The following is a 23,019-nucleotide window of genomic DNA, read 5'->3' as shown; positions in this document are numbered from 1 at the left end:
TTTGTTTGCTTTTAACGTTTGATTTTGCAATGAATGGACTTTTCTTTTCCTAAGAATTTTTGTTCGATGTTCTATCCATCTTTGGCCAGCTTATCTTCACTTGTAAGCACTTGACACCAACTCAAATAAAACATGTTTGGCAGCATAGGATCTAATTGTGTCTCTATGCACCTCCCAGCTTCTATAAAACAACTTTTTCCTCAAGTTATTCTTGTCTGGACAGAGAAGGGCTACAGATGGGCAAAGGTCTCTGATCACTCTCAGACCTCCCCTACAGCACTCCCTTTAAAGTGAGTTGCTAGATCAACGCTAGTCAAATTTTTTTTTTTCTTTTTTTAGGTTTGTTTTAGGTAGCAAGCAAAGTTACAAACATTTTTAGGTTTTTATTGTTTTCTTTGTCCTTTAACTGGGAAATCTCTTTCCCAGGATGGGAAGTGATGGAACATCTCAAATGGGGACAAACCATTAGAAATAAAACACTTTTTTCTTCATTCTTAAAGCATAACTAAACCCATCGTTTTAACAGTTTTAAAAAAACAGTTACATTCCCAGCATGCCATGAATGCTAACTGTCATACGATGGTATGGCTGGTGTCATAATTGATAACATGTGCAACACCATGGCAATTGCAGATCAAACAGAGGCCAAGATGGCAGTTTCCTTGGCTGAAAAGGATAGGATGATTTAGTTCTGCTTTAAGTGTTATTTTTATCTTCATTCTTTTCTGGACGTGTCTTCAGACATAGGGGGTTATTTACGAAAGGCAAATCCACTTTGGAAGTGCAGTCGCTGTAAATCTGAGGGGAAGATCTGAAATAAGGGGAAGCTCTGCTGATTTTATCATCAAATCACTTGCAAGCTAAAATGCAGTCTTTATTCTCCTTGCATGTCACCCTCGGATCTACAGCGACTGCACTTCCAAATACACTTGTAGTGCAAAGTGGATTTGCCTTTGGTAAATAACCCCCATAGTCACTCCCTGGTATAAAAGCAGCTACTCCTGTTTTTTTTACATTTCAAGCCAATGAGCATTTAATATTTGTGCACTACACATAGAACTAATCTGTCTAACAAGAAGAATATGTCTTGCAAACAACATTATACAAAAAGGAAACCAATCGATAGATGTTGTCTCTGAGCAATAAAAGAGTAACTTTGATTTTTATTTGCTTTCAGATACCTTACTCATCTGCATCTCCTGGGAATTATGTAGTAAGTTCATCTGGTGCTGTTTGCTCATTGGAATTGATGTTACATTTTATTTAGTCAAAGAAATACTTATCCAGATGTTAAGAGGAGCCCTTGTGTATTGTATGCACAGTGAACATCTGAGCCATGTTTGGCTGTTTTGTCTGTCGTTTAATATGCATATGTTGATATTCGTTTGAAGAACCGTTACCAATCTGTGCACAGATGCAGAGGGAGAGCCAGGCTTAGCTTCATAATACAATCTACCGCAATAAGTGCGACTGTTAAAAGGTACTTCAGAATCATTTGCAGCAATGAGGTATTCCGAATCTGAAGAGTCTAATGTGGTCAGTTTATTGGAACCAGTAAATGTACTGGCACATAATCCTTAAAAACAAACCATACATTTTTATGCCCATAGGATCATTGCTTCCACTTGTATACATTTTAAATCTGTTTTCATCACACTAAGTAATGTGAAGTCACAAGGTAAAACATGAAAAAAAAAAACAAAGTTTCTAGCGGTAGAGAAAATATTTGAAGAACCAGACAAAAGGGACATTCATGAACCTCGGGCAGGCTGAAAGCATAGCTGTTTCTGGGTTTCATGTATTTGTTTCCAAAGTGCATATTTATTATTAGTAAAAAAAAAAAATGAAGGCATACACACTTTTCACCATTTTACGAAGTAAATATCAAAATAGTTTTCTAGATGAGTAAAGCGTTTTTATCATGCAAGAAGTTTTCCTAAGAGCATTTAAGCCCTAACCTGACCAATAATTTATTAACAGTGTCTTATGTCACAAAATGCTAAGTCTTCCAACATGCTTTCATGCAGGGCAAAGCAACAGGTTCACTTTAATGGCAGCCCCACTTATCTCTCAAAGCTGGTCCATTCAGACGCTGGGAGTGAAGAGAGGCAGCCCTTTGTAATGTCCAGAGTTTGACTTGGGGCTTACACAGGGCTGAGGACTCCTTCTCTGTCCCCATGTCATAGAGCTGAGTGCCCGAGTGGGGAGTCATTAAGCACCAGCACTGCCATGTAAGAGGAAGGAGGGTGAGTCATTTTCTCCCAATACTTGAACATTTTCCTTGCTCTCGCCACCAAATACAGCATGGAAGGGAGCAAAGGGCAATAACATTCAGCTGGTGGGGCTGCTGTTTAGTGAACATATAACTTTAGCCTAGGTTCACATTTGTGTGCACTCGGAGGTACAGCAGCCCATCGATTTGAATGGGAAACACAGGGAAAGAAGTCCCAACCCCTTTTAAGGACATGCGTGTGAGGATGCATGGAGGTGTCATTACGATACCCCTGCACATTTGCTAAGGAGCAGCACATTTTTGTGCGGGTCAGGAACATGCGCAATTAGTTACACGTTCCCGATCAGTGCATATGTGAGGCTAGCTGAACTCTGCATGGGCAAAGAACAAGTGTGCTTTAGGTTCGCCCACAAACAAACCCCAATAATGATCAGCCAAACAAGGCTTAAAGTGTACTTAAAGATACATTTTTTTTTTTTTTTTAGCTTTGGATGGGTGGTGAAGGATTTGAACCTGTAAGGTTTTTATTGCTGTCTGTGACCTCACCAAGAAGATTAACTCAATCTATTTATCCTAGTGACTATTGCGACCAGGACTAAACGTGGTTTCAAACCTTGTGTGGGCAGGCTGAATGTACCAAGTTGGTCAATCAATCAGCTTGGGTACAACCAGCCTGCCGAATTTACTTGCGATTATCGCTAGTGGCTGCTTCCCCCACACGCCGGGAGAACACAGTATTTCGGCAGGAGGGATTGCCCTGTCATCACAGTCTGTGTTGATGGGGAAAAAAAATTACAAAAATGTATGTCCTGTCTTACATTGGAGATTTCCTGTTGTGTCTACGGGACAGGAACTAAAGGGATATATCCGCAAAAAGGCATAGATGAAGCTTAAAAAAATGTTTTTTTTTTGCTTTAGATAAACTTTAAAGGATAAGCTCATCTTTGGGAACATGTTACATGTTCCAACCCATTTTTAGAGTGGGACATGTACCATGTTCCCATTCCTGCAGCCGCTTTCTGCTCCGCTACCTCTAGTGACAGATCTTGTCTGTCACTATTTAAAAAACAAAACTATTTAGAAAAAAAGCTTGGCCGAGTGGGGCTACGCCCGCCCGGCCGCGTCATTCATTCACAGAGTTCTGAGAATGGTAAACTACAAGCACTGACAGCCATTGCGGCTGTTGGCTTGTAGTTCTTAATGAACCTCCATGGCACTCTTGAGTGCTCTGGTAGTTCATTGTCTCTACATGTCAGTGTGTATCTGCCTGCCCATACATGGTACAAGCAGACAGATACACACTGACAAGTCTGCAGGAGTCAATGCTTTACAGGCTCCAAATAAAAAAATAATAAATGCACATTTTTTTACCTGCAAAAAGATGTTCATTTATATTTTTTTAAAAGGGTGAACTTTTAATTGCCAGCTATTATCAACTCAGGCATTATAATTCAGTCCATTTGCTCACAATAAACATGTCTTATATTTTTCTGTATTAAATAGAACTGCAGGCACTGACTTGTTTTGTGTCTCCTTCTCTGCAGGGTCCTCCTGGTGGTGGTGGTCCGCCTGGCACACCTATTATGCCAAGCCCTGCAGGTACAGTTATTACAGTTACATGTGTTAAATACATCTGACCTTATGGAAAAAACTGAAAATATATTGTCTGTTTGAGTCAATTTTGTGACAAAAAAAGCAAACCTAACATCAACTAAACTGCTGAGGGCAACAAAACCACATAGTAGATATATGAAAATATGTAACTAATGTGCTATTTCTGGCAATGATACTTTTAAGCATAGACCAAATATTTTCTTTGCTCTTATAAAAAAAATATTTCTTATAGTTTATGGACTACACAGGATAGCATAGTTCTTGCATCTCCTCTCTCCTACTTTTTACTAAAGGTGACTCTGTTTCATTTTTTTATCAAGTCCTTTTTTAAGCAAATTTTATTTCACTACCCGGACCTGACTTTCCTGACTAAGAGGATAAATCCAACAAACAGCCATTGCACTGGAAGCTGGTCAGAGATGATGAGAAGATGGATGGAGCCAAATACAGGGCAATCTTAAAAGAAAACCTGTTAAATTCTGCAAAAGACTTGAAACCAGAACAGAAGTTCACCTTCCAGCAGGACAACGACCCTAAACATACAGCCAGAGCTACAATGGAATTGTTTAGATCAAAGCATATTAAAGTGTTAGAATGGCCCAGTCAATGTCCAGGCCTAAATCCAATTGAGAATCTGTGGGAAGACTTGAAAATTGCTGTTCACAGACGCTCTCCTTCCAATCTGGCAGAGCTTGAGCTATTTTGCAAAGAAGAATGGGCAAAAATGTCACTTTCTAGATGTGCAAAGCTGGTAGAGACATCCCCAAAAATACTTGCAGCTGTAATTTCAGCGAAAGGTGGTTCTACAAAGTATTGACTCAGAGGGGCTGAAAGCAAATTCACACCACACTTTTCACATATTTATTTGTAAAATATTTTGAAAACCATTTATCATTTTCCTTCCACTTCACAATTATGTACCACTTTGTGTTGGTCTATCACATAAAATCCCAATAAAATACATTTACATTTTTGGTTGTAACATGACAAAATGTGAAAAATTTTAAGGGCTATGAATACTTTTTCAAGGCACTGTACGTGTAGGGGTCCACTGATTCCTGGACTGCTGGAGTATTATTGTACAACTCCTATTCTATAAGTAAAGATAAATGGAAAATCAGATGAAAATTTAAAGCCTCTGTTCCATTATGACACTTATGCCTTTCCCACATTGTTCGCTTATATGGTCAATTGTGTTTCATATTCAGTTGCAATAAAAACATGCATGTCTTTCGACAAACTCTTCCCATATATGACCATTTGATTTAAAAGAGAAGTATGAACCAAAAAAAAATATATATATATATATATATATATATATATATATATATATATATATATACTCACCTAGGTGAATGCAGCATTGATCTGATGCTGCATCTGTCTCAGGCCAGCTATGCAGTGAGAAGTAAGCGATCACACACCGCTGATCGCTCAGTTCTCCCCCTCTGCTCTGAGCAGAGAGCCGTCATTGTAAATCATAGACTCTCTTCTCTGGCCCTCCAGTGTTCACTGGAATGCTCGGCTGTGGAGGGGTGGGAGGGACTAACTCAGGCTCTCAGCGTATTGCTGAGAGGCTGAGCCAGGTGCCGTTCCAGGCATCTGGGTAGATCCCCACCATATGGTTAGGATCTTTCCTGAGCCTGAACCAAGCAGATGACTGAGTGATGCCAGCCAACAGCAGACTTTAGCCAGTTGTTGGCTGAAACCGGTTCACAGGAGTGCAAAACGAGAGGCATAGCCAAAACAGCTTTGGCCCTACTTCTCCTTTAAAAAGAAGAAAATGGTAAACGTAATACTAAGATGCTGGCTACATAAACATTACTTGCATATTTGTAACATTTTATTTGTCCCTGGCAAATTCTTAATGTAACGTGTAAATGAAACCTTAGTTTCAGGTGTAAGATTATTAAATCCCATGTTTTTTTTTATGTTTCAGATTCTACAAACTCTGGAGACAATATGTACACATTAATGAATGCAGTACCTCCTGGCGCCAGCAGACCTAATGTAAGGACTGATCATAGAGAGGAGTCACCTAGTCAGCATTTTTTCACTGATTATTCTTTAACGGTATTACCCTAGACAGAATGTAAGAACCTACCAGACCTTTCATGTATGAAATGTCCCCTTGTTGTTCTCTTGGGACAGACATTGCAGTGTATGAAATTTTAAGTAGCAATCCTGGAAAGACATGAGGGGCAGATGATATTAACCACATATATGAAGGATAGTTTTAAGGTGAGTTTTGATGTCAATAGTGTCACTGGGGTTATCAATGCAACCCAAATCATGCACAAGGCTAAACCCATTTAACGCTGAATATTTATACCTTCAGGTTCTCGTAGTCCAGATCCAATTAATTAACTGTGTCATCCGCCGTTTTTCCACGGTGACTGCTATGGCATGCTGTAGTTGGAGACTATGCCATGGTGGGGGATTATCACTGTAATGTGTAGCCCCCACTGTTAAGATGTAGAAAGGAACAGGCAGACTCCAGTGCTATTGTAACAGCCGGAGAATTGCCTCTAGGTGCCTGCACTTTATACCGGAAGCAGGTAGCCCACTTCCCACTAGTAACAGAGTAACTTTAAGTTAAAACTATTGGGATATAAATATTGGAGCCACCATTTTTTAACATGAAACTCCAGGGCTATCATTCTTATCTGCACTTTGTCAGTTATTAAGATAGAAGACATATATCCAGTAGCCAGTGAAGTGCTGGGATACCTGAAAAACATATTATTTTCAAGTCAATGTATTGTTAAGAAATTATCCAAAGCAAGCATGAATATTGTAATTTTCCAGGGATGTGCCTCGGAAAGTATGAAATGTGTTGGATGGGCATCAAAGCCAGTTGGCTAACATTTTCAACAATGGCAGCCTCAGCACTCTCCCCGCAGGTGCCATTTAAGCCTAACTAAGTTCTCCATCTGAACTGTAATAACTGCTGATTGGAGGGTTTACAAGCATGGAGACCCCTACCAGCCTACAGTGATTTCCAGCTTTCTTCTTGAAAAGTGGAAACTCCTTCAAAAGCTTAGTACAAGTACAGAATTTTAAAGCCCTCCCATATGATCAGAAGTAAAAGAGTGTGGAATTAAAGTCTGTTCACCAAGAGTATCATGTATAAAAGTTGGAGAATGGTGTCACCCCAGAACATCTTCTGCGCTGAAATAGAAACACTGCATCTTAATCCTGGTTGCTGCAAACAAAATGCAAAAAATAGAATTTCCACTGAAGTCTAGGTCATTTACGATATCACAAAAATACCCAATTTTCTAAAACATTACAAATCTTTATATGCCTCTTAATTTAAAAAGTGTACAATTCAACACATACAGTAGGTCCCTATGCTTCATGTTAATATATAGCACCAACAACAAATAATAAAGTATGCACAAGCTCTCACCAAGACTTTTGGACAGCCCAAGTATCTTTGAATTCATATTTAATGCTACTAATATCCAGCATGCTGGAGAATATTTAATATTCTGATATTTGTAGTTTGGGGTCGATGAGAGAATTTGCATACATTTTAATTTGTTGTTTGTTAATAAGGAACATGGAGCCAAACATGTTAAAGTGGAAGTTCACCTAAAAGGGGAAGTTCCACTTTTTCCTCCTCCTACCCCCCCACCTCTACAACTATCGAAGGTTTAATTTATTTTATTTTTTGGAGAGGGTACCTATTTCTAACAGGTAACCACTCCACTTCTGCTCAGATTACCCCAATTGCAACCTCTGGGACAAGTTCCAAGAGGCAGTGTATCCATTGAGAAAGCCCAGCGCTACTCACACATGCACAGTGGGAAGCAGCCTGTGAAGCACCAGGAAGTCACAGGTGGCTTTCCACATCCAAGATTATGGTGCCGAAGCCCCAAAGACCAGTGAAGAACTGGACTGGGTGAAAACAGAGTTGGAGCCGTGGACTAGTAAGTGCATGTTTATTAAAACAACTGCTTCAGTATTTGTAGCTGCCAACTTGTAGTTTTATTTTTACAGAGTGAAGTTACTCTTTAAAGTTATCTTTAATTGAGTGGGAAGTAAAGATTTGTAATATTTTAAAAAATGTGGGTATTTATGTGACATATTAGATTACCCAGGCACCTGGAAATACTCTTCAGCCTCCTGGTGAAGACTCCAAGCAGTCATACCTAGACATAATGCACAGGCATGGTCCACTGTTGTCACTATCAGAAAGCTGAGCAGAGATGTGCAGCTGGCACTGTAGCGAGTGCTTATACAAGGGAAGTGGCTAAAAACGCTGGGAGGAAAACAACAGCAACAAGATGTAAAAAAAGATGAAGCGTAATATAAAAACATTTTTTGAACAGGAACAATATTGCCGTTTTTATGATGCACAGGGCTTTAGTTAATGATATGTCTTCTGTTTAGGGTTTTTACCTTCTTTGAGTTTATATGCATATTTAGTTTTGGGTTGGGTTGTTAGTATTACCCTTTGTGGTACGTTAAATTACATTTTCAGTGTGCCATTTCTTTTGGATTTCATGATTTCATTTTATTCTCAAATTACTTGGCACGGCAGTGAAAGCGCCCAAAACAACTGCATCTAATTTACCATGACCAACAATAACATACTGAAATAACTCCACATTGTCAAATATATTGTCAACGGTCTATGAAGCACCGGTAGATGGTAGATAAATGCAGATGGCACAACCATTTAGTTATATTATCAGATTAGTAAAGTAATTTAAGTAATAGTTAATTAAAAAAGAGCATTTCAGCTAAACCTGAGCAAGGCTACATCAGTGAAAATAGTACAAGTACACTGATCCATCAGACTCTTGCTTTATGATGGCAAAGTCGTTTTACCTGCGATTCTTTTCTTTTTTTTTTTTTTTTTTACTAGTTTCCCATGGGCCCTGGATCAGATGGTCCAATGAGTGCATTAGGGGGAATGGAACCGCACCATATAAATGGCTCATTAGGTATGTTTCTCATTAACTTTATTGATACGTAATTTGCTGTATTTTGTTTGTCTTTTATCAGCCCATAATGAGTGAAGACATTTCAGAATATTTTAAACACGTAAAACTTTTTTTTAAAGTTTTTTGGAAGTTCAGTTTATTTAATTGATATTGTAGGTACGTTTTAGTTCGAGCTATACAAGCTTGTTGAACATCCCATTCAAAAGGCTTTGTACAAGATGTTGGATTGTGGCTTTGGGAATCCAGCCAAGTGAGCATTTTTGAGGTCAGGTACTGATGTGAGATATGAAGACCTAGCTTGCAATCAGCAACTCATCTCATAAGTGTTTATTAGGGTGGAGTTCACGGCTCTGTGCAGGCCACTCAAGAAAGATTCTGAACACCAAATGATTCGACTCATGTCTTTACGTACCCGGCGTTATGCATTTGAACCCAATAATTTGAACGGGTGTGCCATTTTGCCTCTAGTCCTAATGTTACTTTGTGTATTGAATGTATTGTCATCAATTAAATATTTTAATCCTGTCACCATTATTTTACACTTAGAAAGTATTCTTACCATATTTGAAAATATTGGTAACTGTATTAAAGACGAAAGGAGGATATTATGTAGAGCTGTATGATTCCAGATTGGTTTACTTTGGTGCAAGGCACCAAAAGAATGCAGTAGCTAGCATCTCATTGGCTTTATGGCTGTTTAACCCTGGTTCACCCACCTATGCTTTCTTAGATTTTGTATACCACTCGTAAATGTACGGTATATACCAGTGTAAGGTGCTTTCTTTTGTTTTATGATTACATTAGAATAGTTAGTGAAGGAAAAAATATTGTGACCTTTCCACATATGGAGGTCTGTTGAATGCTGTTCTTGCAGAAGCCAGCTGTCATTTCTAGCCAAAACTGATAAAATACACGTTTTGCTGACACATACAGCTGTCACATTATGACTACTTGCATGTCTTCCTGTGTGATTCTGGCTTTGGTAACTTTCTGTGCTTTCTGCACACATTATCTTTTGCCTTGATTATGTGCCAACTGTAGCCTTTTCTCAGCCCTTAGGAATAAAAAAAAAAACTTCTATCATTTGTCAGCTTGATATATAATTATAAATCATCAATGACCTGCAGAGAATGAGAGCTTCTCTAAGTATACATCTCTGCTAGCATTTATAAAGAATGACAGGCCATTAGTATGAGAATTAACATATCCTACTAACTTGAGTGCCACATTCATGTCCACCTGTGACTCTAGGTGAAATGTCGATGTGTGTCTAATGTGCTGCCATTTTTTTTTTTACTAGGTTCAGGGGACATGGACAGTATTTCCAAGGTAAGTGCATATTGTGATTGGTGTGATGGGGCCATACTTTGTATGTTTGCTAAAAGACAAATGGCACTCCAAAAAATGTAAACTCTGAAACAAGAGCTTGGATATTTTTTGTTGCTTTTTAACTTGGCTAGGCAAACAGAGGTGTATTCTCCTATTGTTAAGTAATGGTTAACCCTCCACCAAGGGCCAGGAAGCCTTGGAAAGTCAGGCCTTAGGAACAAAGTGAACCTAAATCAGTGAGAGACACATAGGGGTTGATTTACTAAAGGGAAAAAGAACAGTTGCTCAGAGCTTGGTAAATGAGCTTAAACTCTGCGGACTTATACCATCCAATCGTGTGCAAGCAAAAATGTAGTTTATTTTTTTATTTTCCTTGCACGTGATTGAGTAATCTTTGCAAATGGAAGCCTCACCTCATTTACTAAGCTCTGGTACAACTGCACTTGCAGAGGGCAATTGCACTTTGCAAAGTGCACAGTCTATTTGTCTTTAGTAAATCAACCTCATAATATTTTCTTGGTAATAAAAGGTAGTAGTGTGTGTGTTCAAATAAAACCCAAAAAAAGATTTAAAAAAAAAATTCTTCCAATTCCTGTGTCAGGTGTACCTAAAGCAAAATTAAATTCTAAAAAAGCAGCAAACTAAGCTTCCGAATATAAGACCTAAAATATAAGTAAATAGCACTAAAAAAAAAATGGTTGGTTTACAACAATCCTAAACAACAATATAATATAAATGCTAGCAATCATAAACTATATGTGCTTAAATCATAATCATAATTAAATTGCAACAATATTATATTATATTCCACAAAAAGGATATCTGGGAACAGGAGAAGGTGAAGAGAAGAGCAACCAAACTGATAAGAAGGATGGAGGAGCTAAGCTATGAGGAAAGATTCGAGGAACTGAATTTATTCTCTCTTTTGAGAAGAGGAAATTAAGGGGGGATATTATCAACATGTGTAAATACATACAGTTAGGTCCATATATATTTGGACACAGGCACAATTTTCATACTTTTGGCTCTGTATGCCACCAGAATAAAATTAAATAGAAACAATCCAAATGAATTTGAAGTGCAGACTTTCAGCTTTAATTCAAGGGGTTGAACATAAATATCAAGTACAAATTTTAGGAACTGCAACCATTTTTACACTCAGTCCCCCCATTTTCAGGGGCTCAAATGTAATTGGACAAATGAATATAATCATAAATAAAATGTTCATTTTTAATATTTTGTTGAGAATCATTTACTGGCAATGACTGACTGAAGTCTGGAACCCATGGACATCACCAAAGACTGGGTTTCCTCCTTTCTGATGCTTTGCCAGGCTCTAACTGCAGCTGTCTTCAGTTGTTCTTTGTGGCTCTTCTGCCTTTAGTTTTGCCTGGGTTGCTTTTGCAGTTAGTTTGGTAAATTGTTCCTCTGTACTGTGAAGTGCCATCCAATCAACTTTGCTTCATTTGGCTGAATCTGGGCTGACAGTATATCTCTAAACACTGCAGAATTCATCTGGCTGCTTCTGTTTTCTGTCACATCATTAATAAACACCAATGACCCAATAAACACCAATGGAAGCCATGCATGCCCATGCCACACTGCCTCCACCCTGTTTTTTGCAGATGACGTGTGCTTTGGATCATGAGCTGTTACAAGCCTTCTCCACACTTTTTTCTTCCCGTTATTCAGGGAAAGATTAATCTTAGTTTCATCCGTCCAAAGAATGCTTTTCCAGAACTGGTCTTGCTTTTTTAGATGTTTTTTGGCAAAGTCTACTTCTTTTTTTTTTATATTCTTCAGGCTTATGAATGGTTTGCACCTTATGGTGAACCCTCTGTATTTGCTCTTGTGAAGTCTTCCCTTGTATTGTAGACTTTGACGATGATACGCCCACCTCCTGGAGAGTGTCCTTCACTTGTCTGAATGTTGTGAATGGGTTTTTCTTTACCATAGAGAGGATCCTGCGATCATCCACCACTGTTGTCTTCCGTGGATATCCAGGCCTTTTTATGTTGCTGAGCTCACCAGTGCTTTCTTCTTTTCTCAGAACGTACCAAACTGTTGATTTGGATACTCCTAATTTTGCTGCTATCTCTCTGATGGATTTGTTTTGTTTTTGAAGCCTTGCAATGGCCTGTTTCACTTGCATGACAGCTCCTTTAAACGCATGATGTAGGTTCACAGCGATAGATTCCAAATGCAAATACCACACTTACAATCAACTCCAGACGTTTTACCTGCTTAATTGATGAAGAAATGACGAAGGAGTAGCCCACACCTGTCCATGAAACAGCTTTTGATTTAATTTTCCAATTACTTTTGGTCCCTTGAAAAAGGGGAGGGGGTGGCTATTCTTAAGAGCTGTAATTCCTAAACCCTTCCTCCGATTTGGATGTACATACCCTCAAATTAAACCTGAGAGTGTGCACTTTCAGCCCATATCCATTTTATAACTATAGCTTGAATATGTTTTGGTAAATACCTGAAAAAATTTAAATTGTGCATGTGTCCAAATATATATGGACCTAACTGTAAGTGGTTCATATAGTGAACTTGGTGTTGAGTTATTCACTTTAGGGTCATTACAGAGGACAAGGGGGCACTCTTCTTTATGTCTGGAGGAAAAGAGATTTCATCTCCAAATACGGAAAGGTTTCTTCACAGTAAGAGCTGTGAAAATGTGGAATAGACTCCCTCCAGAGGTGGTTCTGGCCAGCTCAGTAGCTTTCTTTAAAAAAGGAATGGATTCTTTCCTAAATGTACATAATATAACTGGATACTAAAATTTATAGGTAAAGTTGATCCAGGGAATAGCTGATTGCCTCTCGGGGGTTCGTGAATTTTTTCCCCTGCTGTAGCAAATTGCATCATGCTTTGCTGGGTTTTTTGCCTTTCTCTGGATCAACTGTGGGTATAGTATTGTGTATATAGGATTTATGATTTTGTTTTTTGTTTTTTCCTTTTATTGGTTGAACTGGATGGACTTGTGTCTTTTTTCAACCTGACTAACTATGTATGTAAATATGTTGAAAATGAAATTAAAAAATATAAATAACATAAATTCTGTGCAAATATTAGTGATGATGTCCCAAAAGAGACAATGCCATATAACACTGAATATAAAGAGCCAGATGCAGTGCCACAAGTAACGCTTCAAAACATGGTGGTCAGTTTACTAAAACTAGAGAGTGAAAAATCTGATGCAGCTGTGCATAGCAGCCAATCGGTTTCTAACTTCAGCTTCTTCAGTTAAGCTTTGACAAAAAAACCTGGAAGCTGATTGGTTTCTTTGCAGGGCTGTACCAGATTTTGCACTCTCCAGTTTTAGTAAACCCCTAAGTGTCCACGACAAATGTCCCCAAGTGCAGCAAACACTCTTACCGAAACCATAGGATCTCTAAATTAAAAGAGATCTAAGAATGCCTTGACAGCCTGTAGATTCCAACAACAGTAGCTTTCCCAAGCCACATTCCATTGTGTAGTAATTTTGAATAAAAAGGGAGGATTTATTAAATAGCCACTGATATGTACAAAAAAAACACAGAAAAGCCAGCAGAAGAAAATCCAAGATGGCCACTGCAATACTTCTGGCAGATGTGACATCAGTAAGCCTCACCCACCATGTTTCGTCCAACCACTGAGGTCATACAGGGGTGCAATTTTAGTAAATTTTGTCTTTTTTTTCCCTTTATATAGTAAAAAATTAAAAGCCCAGTGGTTCAGAAATACCACTAGACAAGAATTAAATAAGATCAGGTACCTGTCAAAGTTATTTGCTTCCCAAAGCAAAAAACTTCAATTTAGACAACGGCTGAGGGGTGAAAGACAATAAAAGCAAATTTTTTTTTCACGTGAAGGTCCGCTTGAATTTTTTTTAATGACACATTTCCAAAAAAGTGCATAATTGAGGTGGGAGGGAACCTTTTTTTCCATTTGTAAATACATTGTCTATACTTTGTAATAGATACAACATTTTAGTGTCGTCCTACACTGAATAAATTATAGAATATATTTTGTATAACTTCAACAGGGACACTAACTCTGGTTACATCTTTTGTTTATAGATTGCATAGAAAATAAAATTGACAGTGCTAAGCCATTGCCTCGCAATAGGAGCAGCATTGACAGGCTGTAATTAGCCACCTAACTGGTATGATACAAGCAACTAAAGTCGCTTTCAAGGCTGCAATTTGGAGGCAGTGGCTTAGCATTGTCAACATATCACAGAAAGTATTGGTACTGGCAAACGTTACAACCAAGCTACAAAAAGACATAATTAAGAAAACTGTATACAGTGAGGCATGATGCCAAAGACACTGAAAAATAGATTTAGGGTTTACATGAACTTTAAAGTGAATCTATGCTCTGCTCATAAAGAGCAAAGCAACAGGTTCACTCTGATGTAGACCTCCACAGATCCATATAATTGCCTTCTTTTTGGTCCTCTCGCTCTGTTCAGCTTCAGTAAAAGCAAAGTCCTGTGTTAGCTACAAGTCACTGAAATAGGGCACACAGGGCTATGGACTGTCCATCTGACAGCACTGATTAGCCCAGAGTTACTATATGAATGAGTCACCTGCTCCTCTATACTTGGAAGTATGGGGTATTTCCTTTTGCTCTCAGTGTTGAATGTGGCAATGGGTGAATGAAAGAAAGCGTAGGTGTAAACTACTAGGGATGAGAAATGTGTTATATATATTATATGAGACAGAGAGAGTATATATAATATATTGTACATATACAGTATGCTTGTAATGTTACATTGTACCTCATCTTGTATTCTGGGTACAGAACTCTCCAAACAACATGAGTCTGAGTAACCAGCCAGGCACGCCAAGAGATGACGGTGAAATGGGTGGAAATTTCTTAAACCCCTTCCAGAGTGAAAGTGTGAGTAGTTTCTGTGTTTTTTGTCTGAAACCTCTGCACAATAATAACAAATCATTAATGGAAATATTTATCACAGATATACAGCGGAAATCGAAAAAAAAGAATCACCCTCTTTAAAATAATCACATTTTGTTACTTTGCAGCCCTAAATGAAGACACACAGTTTTGTTTTATCAAGCTGTACTTACTCATTATAACATCCAAGTGAAAGATATAACACCAACATGTCAGAAATAAACAAAATTCAAAAACAGAATTGCTGAGTTGGATCACCCTTCTCCAAAAAATGACTTGTAAACTCAATCGGGTATAGCTAATCACCTTCTCAATGGCACACAGTCATTTGACTTTCAACTGTGATCAGCTGTGGTCATTTTGATTAACTCAGCATGAAAAGAGCTTTCCTGCAGCATTTCAGTCCCTGGTCATGCAACTGAAGCAAACAATCAATTATGAGTGGCAAGGCACTGTCACCAAGATCTCTGGGATAAAGTTGTGGGCCAGCACAAGTCAGGAGATGGATACAAAAAAAAGTCAAAGGCTTTATCAATGCCTAGAAGCACAGTGAAGTCTATTATTAAGAAGTGGAAAGTATTTGGTACAACACAGACCCTCCCTAGATCAGGGCATTGCTCCAAAATGGATGTAACGCTGTATGTGGATGTCCTTGCCAGCACGGGCCCCGGTCTCAATCCACCAGGGAATGAAGCTGATGTCCAAACAGTCTGAAGAGCTGGAGGCTCCCAGGGCTTCCTGGATCTGTGTAACGCAGAGCCCGACGGATGTGGCGTCATGGACGGACTTGATGGAGAAACGTGGCGACACATTTGCGCCCTGAAGAAAGAGCACATGCTCTGCAAACATGTTCCACAGCTCTACATTCCATAAATCCAGGAAGCCCTAAGCCCTGAGAGCCTCCAGAGCTTCAGACTGTTTGGACCTCAGCCCTTCATTCCCTGACGGATTGAGACTGGGACCCATACTGGCGTGGACATCCACATACAGTGTTACATGCTTGAGTCATATTTCCTTTGTGAGTGTTAGTCTTTTATCCACATTAAAGTATTCTAACTGCTATATTTAGTTGGCACTTGTAGAGCCGTGGAACGCATTTTCAGAGCATGCGCTCCTTCGGGGCTCAAACGTGTCGCCACACTCCTCCATCACGTCCGGTCATGGCGTCACATCCGCCGGGCTCTGCGTTTCACAGATCCAGGAAGCCTTGGGAGCCTCTGGCTCTTCAGACTGTATGGCCCTTAGCTTCATTCCCTGGTGGATTGAGACCAGGACCCGTGCTGGCGAGGACATCCACATACAGCGTTACATGCTTAAGTCATATTTCCTTTTGAGTGTTATTCTTTTATCAACATTAAAGTATTCTAACTGCTACACTTCATTGGCACTTGTCTCCCCCTCCTTATGGTTTAGGAAACGTTTGTGGTGTGGAGGGACAACAAATATTTCTATTTATAGGGTAAGGTGTCTCTAAGCTTTTTGTGCTCCCAACACTCTTCTTTCCAATCTGTCACATTACTGTTATCAAGGTGCAGCCAGAAGAACTTACGTCCTCTTTTATTGCAGAAAAGTTGGATAGGCATGAGTTAACATAGCAGAAAATTTATTTCTGTAACCTCTCAATATCTCTCTGTAAATCCGCATTCTGTATGGTATGTACAAGACTTTGTTCCAGTGCATAAAATGTATGTTTGCTCCAGGATCTCGGTTACACTGAAGGAGTCATTTCATAACAGAATTTATAGTTTTAGCTGGTGTGTTCCTTTAACCACTTCTTGATTCTTGAATAGAGTTATACCTTTGTGATCTGTGTGTGTGTGTGTGGGGGGGGGTTGTGAGTTTCTCTCTGGTCTTTGTCTTCTTATGGGAAGTAAAAGAAACATCTGTGTTAGGAGAACATAGTTCTTCCAATTGACCACAAGCTAGAGGCCCTTATGTTGTTAATTTCTGGGCCTTTTCACAGGTTCCAGGTTCTATAAATGACACACAGGTACCAGAATGATAATTTAAACTCTATTGTAAAACTACACCTTGATGCAGGAAAGGCTCAAATTTTAGATGATACAATAGGTGGTCTGCTATTAGCAGATCTGAAGTCCAAAGCCAGAAAAAGTCATAACATTATTCCCAAGCTTCACTGTGTCATTATTAAATACCCTTTACACATCTATTGTTTATGCCTACTGTGTTTTGTGGTGTAGTCTGTTTATTCCCCCGTTTGTGCTGAAGCCAGTGCCAGCTTAGATATTTTCTTCCCTTTACTTTCCCAAATCTTGGTTCAATCCTAATACGGACATAATACAGTAATCTTGCACATGCACACAGCAATCGAGCCATGCCAATGGAAGTGAGAACGTTTTCTGCAAACTCAGGAGATCACATGCCTGTGCTGGAGCATTACATTTATTTATTTTATTTATTACATTATATAGCGATATCAATTTACGCAGCTCTTCACTATATATATATATATATATATATATATATATATATATATATATATTGCCCAATATATATATTGCACATTCACATCACTCCCTGGTCTCAAGGAGCTTACAGTCTAAGGTTCCTAACTCTCATTCATACATACACATACTAGGACCAATTTAGACAGGATCCAGGCAAGTAGTGTCATGGTTGGGATTCCAACCAGCGACCCTAGTGCTGCTAGACAGACGTGCTAACCACTTAGCCACTGTGCTGCCCAACCCACCAGCAAGGCACGCTGTAGATCATGGCTTGGCTAATGTACTGTAAATGATGGATAAGCCAAGCATGCGCAAACCTCACTGGCTACACTATGCTAGAATATTTAAAAAATGATAAAGGTTTGGAGAATATTGAAGGTTATACAAGAAGTGTGTACATTATGGTTGCTGATGTATAAAAGTTTGTATACTGAGTTTATTTCCATTTTTAGGGGGTTAAAGAAACTGCATTAAATAATCCTAGTTCTTCAAAAGTTTCCATGTGTAAGAACTGTATGTATTCCAGATTGTCCCTTCCTTTTTCTTTATCTTAATCTATATCAACAACATAAAATGAAGAAACAACTTTTCTCCTGGTGGTAATAAAGGGCAGTCTCAGACAACCAGCATAATAAATGACTATTGATCTATTTTCCACTTTACTCACCAAAAAGTTTATAAAGCAATGTACTTAGTCTTGGGCTCACATATACAATACCTGCCATGCTTTCTAAAAAGCATAATATAAGGAAGCACTTATCAAAGCCTATAATACTGTTACTACTATTGTAACTTCCTGCCTGCCATTTTTACTACAGCAAAGCATCACCACACTACCTTGCCAATGTGCTTCCCTATTCCAGCTCCTTGTTAACACCAATTTACAATAATTATATTAGCTGCTTTAAAAGTTGACTTGTGTCTTTGGGGTGAATAAATGATCTGCCTGGAATATAACCTCAGATTCCTTCTCTGTTTGCAGTATTCCCCCAGCATGACAATGAGTGTGTGATTTATCATCTTGTCTCAATCTGAAGAATGCAGTGAGTTAGCCCTCTTCACAGATCTGCCACCGAGGACAACTATCCACCACCCGTACTGTTTAACTTAAGGATCTTTTTTTGTTGCCATTTGCCCTGTTTGTGAAGAAGCGGGTCCAAACTCTAGCAACTGTCAAGAGTGGCATATGTAAGATTTGCCCTAAGCCGAACTGCAACTTATCATCTGTACATATATATATAAATATATATATAAATATATATATATTCCCACAGGACATTGTAAAAGGATATTATCACATGCCATCTTAAGTAGCAAGACATAGAGACTTTTGTTCCATCATATTTGTTTTTTTGTTTTTTTTTTCACGTTTACAGTTTGAATTCTAAATTGTCGCATTTTCTCTCCGAACTATTTTGTGCTGTGTATATCACTGCTTAATAAGTTATTTTTTAAGGTAAACTCAAATGTTGTTCTGGTTTTTGTAAATGTCTGCAATCATGGATAGGAATAAAATGCTTATGAGTGCTTTTATTAAATTGCTTTTGATACAAGTTATCCTATGAATAACTGACTGATGGGATGGGGAAAAATCAAATATGTCACTTGAGAGACTTGTGTAAAGGTGAAATTTTGTATATAAATCCTGAAAACTTCATGAATGGCGCGGGACTTGATTATTTTAGTATTTGCAAGACGAAAAAAAACTTTTTTTTTTTTTTTTTTTTAAATCGTTGAAGTCATTGATATGAGGAGTTTAAGAACAAACCCAAATAAACTGAGTTATTTTCTAAAAAAAAAAGTTGGCAGCCCACAGATTATCTCCAGTGAATGGATATAGACGAACTTTACAGTCATGTTTTTCTGTAGGATACATACAAACTGGCATTCACACACTTCTACAAAAAACATTACCACCACTGCATTGCTAATATATTTGTATTGCATTTTCTGATGTATTAATAAGGAGTTGTGTAATATAAGAGCTATTATACTTGCCTCTTTGGTAACTGTCTCTTTTATCTTTGCTCTGTTAGGCATGTCAGACTCGACATTCAACCTCTCTGGTAATATTTGATGCCTGTGTCCCCCTGCTCCATCTATTGACCTCTGACTGTTGTGTCCTGCAGTGATGTAGGGACCAGATGATGGAACCACAGTGCATGGTGGGGGGACACAGACATCCAACATTCTTAGAAATGTGGAATGCTGAAGAGTCTGATGGAGGCGGACTAGACATAAGATGAGGGCATGGGCCACCAAAGAGTTAAATGTATTACCTCTTACAATAAAGGGTTCTGCTTTGGAAGTTTATTAGGGGCTTTAAAATGCAATTCCATCCAAAACTTTTTTTTTTTTTAAGTTTTGAATAGCATGGGGAAGGATTAGAACTCTTGTGATATCAGGGAGTCCACTGGGGGGACATTTTTCATCACGTAATGTCCCACTTTCATCAGACAGGAAGTATTAAATAATCTACAACAGGGATACCAGTAAAAACAAATTCTAATCCTTCCTCATTTTATCCATAATTAAAAAGAAAAAGTTTTGGCGGAGTATACACTTTAAATGTGTTCATCTGCAGTTTATCAAACTTATATAGTAAATCCTATATTTTGTGAGTGCCTTTCATATGCCCTGTTGAACGCACATTATTTATTGGCAAGGTAAGTGTAATAAAATCTAGCAAAACACATACTGTAAATATGTGTGAAATAAACAGCAGTGTGCAAGTAGCCTTACATTTATTAGTCGGTTATGTTCTCATGATAGAAATGTGTGTATAGAGTCTGCCTGTCTCTAGTGACAGCTGGCTATAGACATTATACGGCCATTTGAAGCAATGCAACTAAAAATGTTTTTCTAAAAAAAAAATGTACATTACATGTACCCATATGCTTCTATTTTACAAATGTGCATGTATCAATCCTTCTCCCCCATTCTTAAAAACGAGCTATAGCTATTACCCCTACCAGAGATATGAATGTATCCATCAACATCGTGGTCTATGCCCAATCCTGCCAAAATTGTTAGCTCGCAGTGCCACTGACATCCAACCGCTGTACATGGGAAAAGTATAATGATGTGTATGCTCCACCACATGTAAAGAAAACACAAGTGTGACACTGATCATTTAATTGCTGAATGTACTTGTATTTCCCATTGATTTCACTGGAAACGGTCCAGGTATTTTTAAATGCAGAAAGTGATTTGTAAGCTCAGTAAGGGTTGATTTTGATTTTGCTTTTGCCTGCTCTTACAGCAATTTCTAAAATTTGACACAGGATGTTGCAATGTCAAAGTAAAGTGTTTAAAAAAACAAAAGAAATATGAAAAGTGGCAAAAAATAAAAGGTACATGACCTTGAGGAATGTTCGTGTCTGAATTCCCCTATGTTGAAGGTATTGGTGTAAATTCTTGCAAAATATAACAAGTCTTTTATAAAATTTATGTAAAAATGGAATTTGCTAGATTAATATTTTCTAATTAGAAATATGGTAAAAATAGATTTACACAAGTGTAACTTCTGGAATACATGTTATCCATTAAAAATGGTAGATTACCAATTTTTAGCTTTAACTAGATCAATATGTTATGTGATTATATATATATATATACACACACAGTGGGGACGGAAAGTATTCAGACCCCCTTAAATGTTTCACTCTTTGTTATATTGCAGCCATTTGCTAAAATCATTTAAGTTCATTTTTTTCCTCATTAATGTACACACAGCACCCCATATTAACAGAAAAACACTGAATTGTTGACATTTTTACAGATTTATTAAAAAAGAAAAACTGAAATATCACATGGTCCTAAGTATTCAGACCCTTTGCTCAGTATTTAGTAGAAGCACCCTTTTGATCTAATACAGCCATGAGTCTTTTTGGGAAAAAGGCAACAAGTTTTTCACACCTGGATTTGGGGATCCTCTGCCATTCCTCCTTGCAGATCCTCTCCAGTTCTGTCAGGTTGGATGGTAAACGTTGGTTGACAGCCATTTTTAGGTCTCTCCAGAGATGCTCAATTGGGTTTTAGTCAGGGCTCTGGCTGGGCCATTCAAAAACAGTCATGGCGTTGCTGTGAATCCACTCCTTCGTTATTTTAGCTGTGTGCTTAGGGTCATTGTCTTTTTGGAAGGTAAACCTTTGGCCCAGTCTGAGGTCCTGAGCACTTTGGAGAAGGTTTTCGTCCAGGATATCCCCGTACTTGGCCGCATTCTGCAATATAACAAAGAGTGAAAAATTTAAGGGGGGCAGAATGCTTTCCATCCCCACTGTATATATAAATACATATATATATATATATATATATATATATATATATATATATATATCGTAAAGAACGGTTGCAATAGACACATACTTGTTCACAGTAGAAGGTTCATGCAACCACTGTTTGTGCTGTGGTTGTGTATATACACGTTGCCAGCTAAAACAACCCACTAAGGTCTTATAGGCCTCCTGTTGTGGAAGGTGTGGCAGCTGTGGTTTGAAGCTGATGATCCAGTTTGAAAGCTTGGGGTTGGAACCCAAAACCGACCTCTTTCCCACTCTGGCAGGTGTCAGATTGCTGAAATTACGACAGACACGTGCTGCCTTTTTTCAGAAAAAACTTTGTCTTAATATTTTATAATAGTAGTACAATTTGATCTATGTTTCAGTTCCTTTTTTTTTTTCTTGATTTAACATACTATATATTCTTACATTACTTATTTGGACAAAGCAGGGCTTTATAAACCTTTAGACCAAACAGCTACTGCACTCTATCTCTGCTTGTGTTGTCATTCCAGGCACTTTTGCTGGAGGAACATATGCAGTGGCATGAAAAAGTATATGAACCCCTTGGAATTTACTTGTTTACGGCAGTAATTTGCCATAAAATGTGATCCAATCCTCATCTAACTAACAACCTGATGGGTGTTTGAGCGCTGCCAGACCATCTAGATTATAGATGGTCTAACAACACTCAAACACCCATCAGGCTTGTTCCTGTTCACCATAGACTGCACAAAGGGTTAAGGCTCAAATCCTGTTGTCCCCTCTGAGAGCGTCTTTCCACAGGTTAGATTCCTATATAGATGTGCCAAAATGAGAACAAATACTGCATCATAGTGTAGTATGTAAAAACACTCAGGTATTTATTAAAAAGTATCCAATATTCTCACACATTAGCTGTAAAAATTGAGCATATTATCCAAATTCCCTGATAGTTTCCAACCAACTAGATAGCTGCAGTCCACATGTGCAGTGACGTCATGTGTCCAGGCTCTACCCAACACGTTTTGTTGTGTCAGACGTAATCAGTGGCGTGGCTAATGGCCATCTCCGCACATATATATAGGTTTAGGGCTAGAGGGGACTGCCCTTCCCTAAATGCACTCCAGGCCTCAGAATTCATCTCACCAGAAGCGGAAATGACGAGGAGACCGGAAGGCTGTTGGTTTAGTTTGGACCAGAACAGGTGAACAGGAACAAGCCTGATGGGTATTTGAGAGCTGTCAGACCAC

The 23,019-nt window shown here is 38.4% G+C and overlaps 1 protein-coding gene and 1 long non-coding RNA gene across 3 annotated transcripts in view; one reads left to right on the top strand and one right to left on the bottom strand.

Moving 5' to 3' along the window:
- The window catches only part of SSBP2 (single stranded DNA binding protein 2), a 307,291-nt gene extending 288,246 nt beyond the window's left edge, over positions 1 to 19,045 (top strand). For both annotated transcript variants that reach the window (XM_073624446.1, XM_073624447.1), the window contains 7 exons: positions 1,178 to 1,213; positions 3,778 to 3,832; positions 5,787 to 5,857; positions 8,724 to 8,802; positions 10,103 to 10,131; positions 14,926 to 15,024; positions 18,490 to 19,045. In XM_073624446.1, coding sequence (XP_073480547.1) covers positions 1,178 to 1,213; positions 3,778 to 3,832; positions 5,787 to 5,857; positions 8,724 to 8,802; positions 10,103 to 10,131; positions 14,926 to 15,024; positions 18,490 to 18,519 — 399 coding nt within the window. In that variant the 3' untranslated portion in view covers positions 18,520 to 19,045. The remainder of the gene's footprint in view (positions 1 to 1,177; positions 1,214 to 3,777; positions 3,833 to 5,786; positions 5,858 to 8,723; positions 8,803 to 10,102; positions 10,132 to 14,925; positions 15,025 to 18,489) is intronic.
- Positions 19,046 to 21,307: 2,262 nt separating this feature from the next.
- LOC141135636 (uncharacterized) overlaps positions 21,308 to 23,019 on the bottom strand; it is a 46,127-nt gene continuing 44,415 nt past the window's right edge. Inside the window, exon 3 of the long non-coding RNA XR_012243580.1 lies at positions 21,308 to 21,730. This is a non-coding gene — a long non-coding RNA (uncharacterized lncRNA). The remainder of the gene's footprint in view (positions 21,731 to 23,019) is intronic.

Source organism: Aquarana catesbeiana, linkage group LG01 (assembly GCF_042186555.1).
Source record: "Aquarana catesbeiana isolate 2022-GZ linkage group LG01, ASM4218655v1, whole genome shotgun sequence".
In the NCBI taxonomy this organism is placed as follows: domain Eukaryota; kingdom Metazoa; phylum Chordata; class Amphibia; order Anura; family Ranidae; genus Aquarana; species Aquarana catesbeiana.
This window is presented reverse-complemented; position numbering and strand designations above follow the sequence as displayed.